The sequence below is a fragment of the Primulina tabacum genome, chromosome 17 (genome assembly GCF_025594145.1).
Source record: "Primulina tabacum isolate GXHZ01 chromosome 17, ASM2559414v2, whole genome shotgun sequence".
Taxonomy (NCBI): domain Eukaryota; kingdom Viridiplantae; phylum Streptophyta; class Magnoliopsida; order Lamiales; family Gesneriaceae; genus Primulina; species Primulina tabacum.
In genome coordinates this window covers 28,885,341-28,896,624 of record NC_134566.1, presented here as the reverse complement: position 1 = coordinate 28,896,624, position 11,284 = coordinate 28,885,341, and the positions used below count along the sequence as shown (strand labels likewise).

Below are 11,284 nucleotides of genomic sequence, written 5' to 3'. Positions count from 1 at the left end.
ACTGTAATCTTTCCACGGACTATACTCAAACTCAAAGTTAGCAGAACTCTCAGTGTGACTCAAATAAATTCAGCAAGATGGGCAGCTTCCCCATACCAAATCACAATTGGCACCACCTACAAACAAAGGGGAGCTTTTTTGCTCAAAACAAAAACAAAAATGGTCCATCGCATGATTCCCCTTTTTTTTTAAAAAAAATGCATACGAACAATCAAATTTATCAGAAGTGAAAAATCAATCTTAACCATATGGACAACCCAACGAAAGTCCAAAACCCGAACCAAACCTTGATTTGGTTGGCCGAAGAAATGAAAGAGATCCCAACCCAGCTGTGTAAAAGATGCTAAAATCTGTAAAATTTCACAGATGATTAAGTATTAATCATACTGATTTATAAAGTGACAAAGAGAAATAGAGAAATAGAATCAACGCAAACACCAATCTCTTGGAAGTCTCGCTAGTATCTAAAGCTGGTAGAGTTCAAAGTCCTATCCATATTTGTAAATTTTCAAATATGGACAGGACGATATATTTCAAGAATGTTCAAAGCAAGGAGTTCTGGATCTGGCACAACATGCCAATGCCGCGGATGATATTATCCAGCTTTAATTCGAATATACTTTAGATACTCCCATTTGAGCCACGCCGATAATGTCCTTAAAGACATGTTGGAACAGGACATTTTTTTTTTTAAAATGAGTCGATTTTTATGTGGCATTTTTATTTTTGAGCATTCGAGCTTCCCCCTGCTTGCTAAAGGCCAAATGAGTGTACCGGGTATTTGGATGGATCCTTAATGCTTAAACCATAAAGCGCAATTAGTGAAGGTATTCATAAGTTGCTTCAAGTCCTGTAAATGTATTAATTCACCTGGAAAGTTTAATGTTTTCAATTGGTAGAAATGTTCTGTTTCATTCTAAGACTTGCTTGTACTGGTTGCTTTTTTGTGCATCCATGGCAGGGCCGGTACCCAGAAACTTATTTATGACAACATATCAAGATTTATATAAAATTCAACTCTCGTCTCATAGTGAACACCAAAGTCTAACAAGACTTTAAATTTGTGAAAAAAACAAAAACAAAACACAGAATCACAGCCTTTTCTCCAGGAAAATTCAGGAAACCTGAGAAAAGAAGATAGTTGATAATACTTGTAGACTTCTATTTTGTCATTTGCAGAGGATATCTTGGAATTCTCTAATCATACTAGGATAAGGACTATTGAGCTGCATATTAGCAATCATCTGACGAAGCTCCGAAGTTTCTTCTTTCAGTTGAGCATTCTCTTGAACTACTCGTCCATGATCCTCCGACACATGGTTCAACTTGTCGACGAGTTGATTATTCTCACTCCGCAGCCAAATGACTTGGGACCAGAGCTCATCCAAGTGCTTCTGCTTCCTCATACGTGATCTTCTTGCAGATTCTCGGTTAGAAATCTTTCTTCTTTGCTTCCTCTCATCTATGACGCTGCATTGTTGCTCATCTGCTTCATCAGAAGTTGCATTGTTGCTCAAACATGTTGTTTGAGGATTAAATTCACGAACTTTTGGATTAATGCATAGTTGAAATAAAGGGTCCGGAAATCTGTTACTAGTCATACCAAAATGGGTAGGGAATGCAATCAAATTTGAAGGAAATATGTAGTGGAGCTCGTTGTCTTCACCCGGTTGCATTTCTTTGGTATGACCAATGTATATCTATAAGTAATATGAGAATGGAAAATGCAAGTGAGAAGAAGTGTTGGTGTTAGAAGGCGAAGGAACTTCTGGTAATTTATAGTGTGGAATACCCCGTTCTATCGATTTATTGGGCAGTAGAGTTCGATGAGACCATGGGATATGAATGCCAATTGAAATTACACTTGATGCTTGGACCTAGCTCAACCTCAGAAGCTAGCTCAAAGAGAGGATTGTCCTTATCTATAAATACAACTTCCGGATATTTTATCCAATCTATATGAGATAATTAACACACCTCTCACGTCCAAAAATAAACATCTGTAGCGTGAAGTTTACAAATGACCTAATTATGGGTAGAACATGTATCCCAACTATGGACAAACCAACACATGACTGTGAAACTTGAGCTCTGATATCATGTTAAGAATAAGACTTAGACCTAACTAGCTTTTCTACAATGCATTAATTTAAGATGATGGACTAGTCCATACATTATGTTGTCCATGTATATAATTCTTTCATGCATGCATGATTATCATGGATGTTATTAGGGTCAGTTCCACCCGACGTGTCAAATACCCCGAGGATTGATCCAATGGATATCGAGAGAACACGTCATTATTCATGTGATGCAATGTATTGATCGATTCACATGAAAACACACATATGTTCTCTTTATCACAAAAAGACTGATTTGTTCATATTGAGGTGTTTGCTAGGGATGGTAATGGGTAGGGTATGGGTCGGATTTCATACATCCATCCTCAGTACCTATTTATTAAATTCATCCCCATACCCATCCCCATACACATCGGGTATTGAATTTCATCCCCATCACCATCCCCATCGGATTATCGGATACCCATATCCTACCCAAATACCCTATTATCATATACAATTGAATTTTTTCAAATTTAAATTCTTTCGATGAAGTTATGAATATTTAAAAAATTATTTAAATGAACAATAAGAAAAATTATTAATGATAAAAATTTGTAAAATAAACTTTATAGAAAAATAACAAAATATTAAAAATAGCCCAAGTTAAAAAAAAAAAACCAAAACCAAAACCAATAAAAAAACAAAGTCACGTACATTCCAAACTCCCAAAATTAATTGGTTAAAAAATCCCTAAATGAATTGGGAAATATGCAAACAAAAAAGGAATACAATGAAACATAATCAAGAAATAAAGTATTTTTCAATTTTTGAAGTCAAACATGAAATAAACTTACCCGTGGAGAAGATGAGAAATTGAATGAAAAATAAAGAGTGGTAAAACCTTGAAACGTAAAAGTGAAAGTGAAAGGGAAGAGAAAAGAAAAAGTACCGATTTACTTGGATTTGAGAAGATGAATCTTTAATATAAATAAATATAATTACTATATATATACATATATACATACATATATATATATATATTATTTATTTATATATACTAATTTAAACGGGTATTCGGATCGGGTGTTGGTCGGATTATATCAAACCCGCCTCCATACCCGAACCCGAAAATCCCCATACCCGATTACCCAATTATTTATTCGGGTCTAAAAATCTCTCCATACCCTCTTCTATTCGGGTCGGGTATCGGATCCTCCAACAAATTCGGAGGAAATTGCCATCCCTAATGTTTGCAGATATTACTTAAATTTTGAAATATTGGATGACTTACGGATAATCTTCAAGATTTATTTCAAGTAAATGCTTACATAAGTGAGAGGATTTTATCATGGGGCATGCAATGATTGAATTGGGGAATACTAGGGATAGTGGATTGAGAGGTCAATCTAAAAGTGGTGTTAATACAAGGATGGCCAGAGTAAAATTGTACACCACAATATATTGGTATTAGTCTTCTGAAAGTGGCAATCTTAAAGGGAAATATCGGTGATTCCATCTATCGCCACTTTTGTGAACTTAAATTAGGACAAAAAAATTTGTACTTTTTAATTTCAGTCATATTTCGGTATTGGGATTTTTTGTCAGATACAGAAAGGAATGTCTTACTAGCACATTAGGCTGACAATTGAGTTGGGCTAACCCCAGATCATCATGCTTGACTCACAAAAATTAATATAAGTATGAGTCGGATCGACCTCGAGTTTGAATATTTAGTTCAATTAATATATGAGTTAATTTTAGGCTTGTATAGCTCATCTCATTTAAAGCTCAATCCTAAGATTTTTTGTAAGTGATAAATTAAACCAATGTTGTTCAATTAATATATGATTGAATCTAGCTCATGTGTAGTTTTACATTTCTTTGTAAATTTATGTACCAATAGTGGAATTATGAATATGTGATTTTGTATCATTTATAATTTAATGTACGTACATTAGATATGTTCCTATTCGGGCGGCCCAAGCTCAATCCAAAGATCGAAAATTTTACGAGCCGGACACGAGCTGCACATACATGTGAGCTTTATTGAGCTGAGCTTGTGTGAGTCTCGCGTGTTTTCTTGTATGCATTCTGAAAAATCTTCTACGGTTTGTGGTGAGTATTCAATGGTGTTGAGTGCATGAAATTGTACTTTGAAAAATGCATCTTTCCACTAAGAAGAAGGGGTGGAATGGAGGCAAAATGCTTTCTCCTACATATTGGTTCAAGCTGAGTGGCCTAAACGTTCAACTATGTCATTAGACAAATGTTGACTCCTCTTTATTTTCTTGTCTGAATTTGTTGCTTTTGTGGTTTATTTATTTTTTTTCTGATGATGATCATCTACTTTTTCCCCCATGTATGTCTTTTACCATAATGGGGATTGAAAGGTTGAAGATGATTAATGTAGTTGGATACAAGACATCACCACTTTTTTTTTTTTTTTGTGCTTTTAGGAGTTCTGCTTTCGTTTTTCCACCTACAGAATTTCGAAGGATCACCTTGCTATTTTACTTGCCATCACCAACACCAGCACGGACCAGTGGTTGAATGAATGATAGAACCATAGAGGAACGAACGGAGATCGATATCGCGTTTAACATTCTGGTTCTAGCCATTGGATGTTTACTTGGCTCATGCATGTTTTTTTTAGCATTTCTATCAATTTGGTTCATGTTTTTGCAAGATATGAATTGACCGGCTATGGGACATGAATTTGTCATAATTAGGTCTTTAACCATAGATCTCGTCTCAAACTTTGGACATTAATGTGAGATGGGCTAAGGCTCATAAATCATGATCTTGACTATTGTAAAAAGTACTTTAATAAAGTTGTATGTACGAGTTTTGCTGGTTGATAAATACAGACGTACAAAATCCTAAACCAGCTGTGGGGGTATTGCTTCGAAGAATCTGGCAATTTCTAAGACATGATTTCCGCATATGTATAAATGTAGGAGCACATAAGCCAGAATCTTCCTATAGAGGGTAAAAATGCAAGGATCAATATCATCAAGCAATCTAGAGTTGCATTGCAGCCTAGACGCGAGCTTGCATGATCCTTGAAATACCACACGCGCGCGATGCCTTATTCAACCACTTCGATGCACTGCTCAGTATATATGTAGAGAATTCAATACCGAGCCAACCAGGACGTCTAAACCATAGGTGACAACTCGTCACGAGCTGTTGATCAGCATTCACATGGTGGATGAAAAGGTGTTTGGTTACTAAAAGCCGATGATACCAATGTTTTTCCTTGGTAAAATTAGTGTTAACAAAACATTTTGGAGATACCTATGTTTCTTGCTTTTGTTTGTCGAAAAGTATATCATGTAAGTAATCACTTAAAATCTATTTGACTTTTTCTTTGTTCGATGAATTCGTTTGTTCAATTAAAGTATGATTGATGATGTTACATCAATTGTTTTGGATGATCAACAAACCACCCAACCAAATTGAATATTACAAAATTGATACGTACGAACAAAGACCTTATTAAGTAGAAAACTGGTTGTCGAAATCAACTCATTAGAACAAATTTTACTCAAGTCAATTGCTGACCCTACTCAACTGAATAAGTCAGGCTAAACAAAAGATATTCCCTGAAACTATCAGTTTATTCTGTTAAGGATAAAAACTCAACTGAATTTTTGGATAAAGTTTCTCGTACTGATACAACCTCTGATTGTCTGTAAATATCATAATTCTGCTATTAATATCCATATTGTACGATTTTAAGAAATACGGTGACATGGAAAACGACCTGAACAACGGCTACCGTATTTGGAACGTTAATCAGATTTTATTTTGTTGACTGTTGGATCGAAGGCAATAAATATAGGAAATAAGCAATCAGTCAACAACTCTATCGACCTTCAAAATTATATATTACTCTCAAGCTATTAAGAGCCAAATCAATCAAAATTTTCAAAAGTACACACTTAAGAGTTTACACAAGACCATTAAAGATCTTTTGTACCTAGAGTTTTCATTCTGCAATACTTGTGCTCTTACAGTAAAAGTTCCCTTATCAAGTTTTCTTAATTTAGTGAAATATTTCAGTTATGCAGTGGTAAGACTTGCTTAATTAAGTTGTTACAGAGTGTTATAATTCCAAAGTCTTCTAGTAAAAATCAGTCCATGAGTAACATAGGAGTTATTCAAGTATTCCAACATTAAAAAAAAATTGTGCAATTTACATTTCACTTAGCCTGCTTTTAGCTTTCATTTCATAACCAAACTAATTATCTTTCATTTCATATCCAAACTGATCATTACTTAAGTCATTTTTGTGAGTTTCGGGCTCAAAGATGGCGGGGGTGATCATTGGTGCCATGAGATTGTACGGATAATGAGCGGCTCCTGACAGACTTCTAGGCGAAGGGAACATGAACGAACCGATCTTACATCGGAAGGAGAGGGATTCCAAAAACTGTTCAGGTATGAGACTGTACAGTTGAGGAGAACTTAAAAGATTTGATATGTACTACTCATATCAAGAAGATGCATCTTCTTTTCGGGAGCTTATCACATAAGAACTCCAAATTTAAGCGTGCTTGACTTGAGACAATTTTGGGATGAGTGACCATCTGGAAAATTTCCTATGGTGCGTGTAAGTGAGGATATAAGTACGCTGGAAAGAGACGTCTTATTGTAGATCAAGCCAATTTCATTGAATATTATAAAAATGAGGAAAGTCGTCGAATATGAGGCATTACAATTTTATATTCAAATTGTGTCAGTTAGCTTCTTTTCATGCAGTACCCAACTGCTAGCTTATTGATACCCAAACTGAGGAGAAGTCAATTTCAGTCTAAGCTCAACCGTATTATTTTTCAGAATTTGTTAAGATTATTTATTCAGTCCCTTTAAACAAATGATTAAATTATTAATGAGTAAATTTTATTTTGGTGCGTGCATGAATTATATGTTAATTATCTAATACTGTCCATAAGCTCAAATATGTAAAGTCCAAAAATTTGCCCTTCGATATTTCAATGGTATATTTATTTTTATGAATAATTATAATGATGAAAATTGAAAGGTGTAGATCAAGCCAAAATATGCACCACCCTATCCTATGGACATCGTTTATCTTGTGGTGGTGCCTTTGTCTGTTTATTTGCAAAACCCTTTTTTTCCCTCATAAATATAAATTTCAACGCAATGCAATGATCACAAATTTATCTATACTAGCAAATATTTTATTCATATGAAAAGAATAAAATCATTTCACCCTCATGGAATAATTATAAATGAGAATATCTTCGGAAACTTACTAATTTATATTTGATTTGATTTCGAATAAGAACAAATAACTCAATTGTCATTTATATCATATGATGCAAATTTATTTCGTGAGAAAGAAGAGACGTATAAGATTTAAGCACTCTAAACGTCTTGCACATATATATAATTAATATAAAAAATAAATATTATGTGTTGAAAATGTGTAATACATTTTTAATTTTTAAGTAATTAGTTTAGGAGTATGTCTCTTGTGAGACGGTCTCATGCATCTTTATCTGTCAAACAGGTCAACTCTAACGATATTCACAATAAAAAATAATAATCTTAGGTATATTTTGGTACACTGGATAAGAGGGATTGATAAATAATCCCCATTATCCCACGTTTAATACTTTTTTAGAAAGCCCATGATAATATCACGGGCATGTGATAAATAATTTTATACAAGACGAAAATATCACTTTTATGAGATGTGATAATTTTAATTTCATGATAAAAAACACCACAAATTACTTAATTGCCCTCAATATATAAAAATCATATATATGATCGAGTTCTAAATTGGTATAACTAGATGATAATTATATAAATGATTTTTATAAATCTCTGCTAGCAGGTATAAATTCAAATCAAATAAATATTTTTATTTATTTTTATATATTATATAATATGATAATTATATAAATGAACTCGAGATAATTATATAAATGATTTTTATAGATCTCAATAAAATTATTAGTATCACTCAATTAACCTTAAAAATATATTTGACTTGATTCACAAAATCAAGGGCTCAATTATCATATTATATAATATATAAAATTAGGTAAAAATAAATAAATCATGCAAGCACTGTCGGCGCATGAACATATAAGAAATATGAACTCAAACAGCAACTTTGAAATTATAAAATTTATTATGATAATGTTAATTTTGTCATTACAATCTAATATATAAATTTAATCACTATTATTAAAATGATACCAAACATTAAATATAATATCATACATTTTATCTATCTTTAACTTATTCTTATATTATATATCACATGTTTATTCTATCATGTGTACCAAACTATGCTTTAGCATAAAAAGTAATATTTTTTCATGGATGACCTAAATATGAGATCTGTCTCACAAAATACGACCCGTGAGACCGTCTCACACAAGTTTTTGCCATTAGTTTATTTATTTATATGACAAAAACTTGTGTAAGACGGTCTCACAATAGACCTACTCTATTTATATTATTGAAATCACATAAAATTTAAGATTACTTGTAATTGTAAAATAAGTGTAGTCTTCTTTAAAAAAAAAAAAATAATAATAAGTGTAGTATTGAATAATTGAAAATTGATCGAGTAAATTTTTTTTAAAAAAAAAACATTGTTTGAGTATTTGAGTGTAAAAGTATATGAAATTCGTACAACGTAAATGATCCAGGCATTACATGTGCCTTAAAATTTAATGGTGCCATATTGTAGAACTAAAACGAATTTCCAGATATTACGTGTCGAAAAATACGGATTTGGATCATCTGTTGTGGCTGAAAACATAGTACATGGTGTTGTGCACTTTTTACATGAGATAATCAGTTGATCATCTGATGGACCTCACACAATGTCGGATAAATTTGAAAAATTGTCAGACGTAACAAGATAATCAACTGATCATCTCGTGTAAAAAGAGCACAACACAGGTTCAACCACAGCAGAGGATCCAAATCCCGGAAAATACCACTTCCCACGAAATTGGAAAATTTGAGTATTTGACAAAGATTTTGATATATAACCTATTAAATTTTAAAACAACGTTCTAAAATAAAAAATAAAAAATTCATCGTCTTACGCAATGTATCAAGTGTGCGTATATATATATACATATTGTAATTAACAAAAAAATCAAAGAAAATTATAAAATAAAAAATATTTAACCATTAAATTCTATTTTGCTTGTAATCAATAAATAATGTAATGCAATTATAGTATAAAACTAAATTTTTATAGATTTCCAGTTGTATTAATTTAAATGTTAATAAAATAAATTAATTTTAATAATATACATTAGTAAATTTCTATTTATTTTTAAATTAATCTAAAAATATGTTATAATTTGATCTTTCAAATCGTGTATGTAATTGTTAATACATGATTACTTAGTTGCTCTCTTGCAATCAACCCGTTTGTGAAAATTACGACATCTGAATTCAGTTGAAACGATGAATTTCAGTTTGGTTTGTACGGTGATTTGGTGATAATCATTCAGTTTAGATAATCAAGTTCACCATTTATGCAGTAAATTTACACGTATGCATGCAAAGGCACACGCTTAGAAAACGCTGGGATGCACTATGCAGATAGAAAGAACATTATTCCTTATTGAGATAAGAAGAAATCAGAGATTGAATCTTATGGCCAAAAAGTTGGCGGCACGCTGATTTTGTTGAGAGTGTGAGACTGTAATTTCCAAGTATTTTGACAGTTCTAGAAGATGGGCAAATTCTGCTTAGTTCCTCTACCTCTAGTTAAACTGAAATAATTGAACTTATCTTTAGTCCTGCGGTAGAGCTAGCAATCTCATCCTTGGATCTTGAAGTGGTCCTACTCTTCCATCATTATTAAGGCCGCTAAGTTCTTATAACAATGATGCTACAAATATTGTGAGAGTAGGTATCCGGCAAGTCAACTTGTGGCACGCTGATTTTGTTTTGTTTTTAAATGTATATGACTATGATTAGATTTTAAAATTTCTGCTTTAGGTCATCACCAAGACCTGGAAGCATCACAAAATGTTCAAATTTCTGCTAGAAACTGAATAGGCTATTTGCCACGGTAGTTAATTTGGATGAAGCTGCAGATCGTCAAGGTGTTCTTGGAACGCATGGACAGCCGGCTTTTTCATTGTGACCTTTGTGGTCACAGGCAGATGTTTTACACAATAATTTGTAATGGAATCACATTTAATTTCCTTAAAAATGCCCAGGTCATGGAGTTTGTAGTATGGTAACGATGAGTGAGGAATGGAATGTAGATGATGATCATGAATTACCCGCAGGTCTCTTGTTGTTAGACTGATGCGATCCTAGTGAAATGGATGAGCAGGATCGGGTGCTCCACCGGATAGAATCAATAATGTTGTTTAAGAAAATGAGCAAGGTAGATGGCTTCGATCGTGACCTGCAAACAATAAAAGGAACTCGTGAACGGGCTGCCGGAGGGGTGTCCGACGTGGCCATTCCGATGCTTAAGTCAGCAAGTTGAAGATGAACACAAGCGAATATATGTGAGAATATATGTGAGTGCTCGAGAGTTCAAAGAATTCAGAATCCTTTAAATGAGATGCATACCAGCTATATATAGGAAGGAAAATCAAGGATTACCTCGATTTGCGCGTACACCTACCACTCATAGCCTTTGATGTTGACTTCCTATCAAGCCACCCTACCTCTGATAGCTTTTCTGACACGCCAAACCCCTATAGTTCTGACAGATAAGATAGCACTCGAGTGCGGCACTTTTATCGAGGTAGCCCGGGTAAAATGCCTCCCGGAAGCTTATATGAGAGCCTGGGCTTCTGGTTGCCCGGAGAGTTGAGCCTGAGCTTGCACCTGCCCGGCTTCAGAAGAATCCATCATGCATAATGACCCTGATTTGGGAATCCATTTGTTATCCAGGGTCATCCATGACCCGGGCTCTTATGAGGGTATCATCACCCATCCTTTAAATAGTCGGGCTAGAGTCATACTCGCTGTCCCGATCAGTCATGCTTGGATTCCCAAAGAGATAATCAATCTTGTTTTATAAAAGCATCGGGGGCTTCATGTCTCCCACAGATGGGATGAGGTGTCGGAGCCTCATGTCTCATGGAATTGAGATAATATACTGGGGCCTCGTGTCTCCCGGAATTAAATAATGTGTCGGGGCCTCCTGTCTCCCGGACTTTAGATAATATGTCGGGGCCTCATATCTT

At 33.9% G+C, this 11,284-nt stretch overlaps 1 protein-coding gene across 1 annotated transcript; it reads right to left on the bottom strand.

Annotated features, from left to right (window-relative positions):
- Window positions 1-977: 977 nt before the first annotated feature.
- LOC142531487 (basic leucine zipper 43-like) lies at window positions 978-1,732 on the bottom strand. The gene has a single exon (XM_075637636.1). The coding sequence runs from the start codon at window positions 1,674-1,676 to the stop codon at window positions 1,170-1,172; it is 507 nt and encodes a 168-aa protein (XP_075493751.1). The 5' UTR covers window positions 1,677-1,732; the 3' UTR covers window positions 978-1,169.
- Between the last annotated feature and the right edge of the window lie 9,552 nt (window positions 1,733-11,284).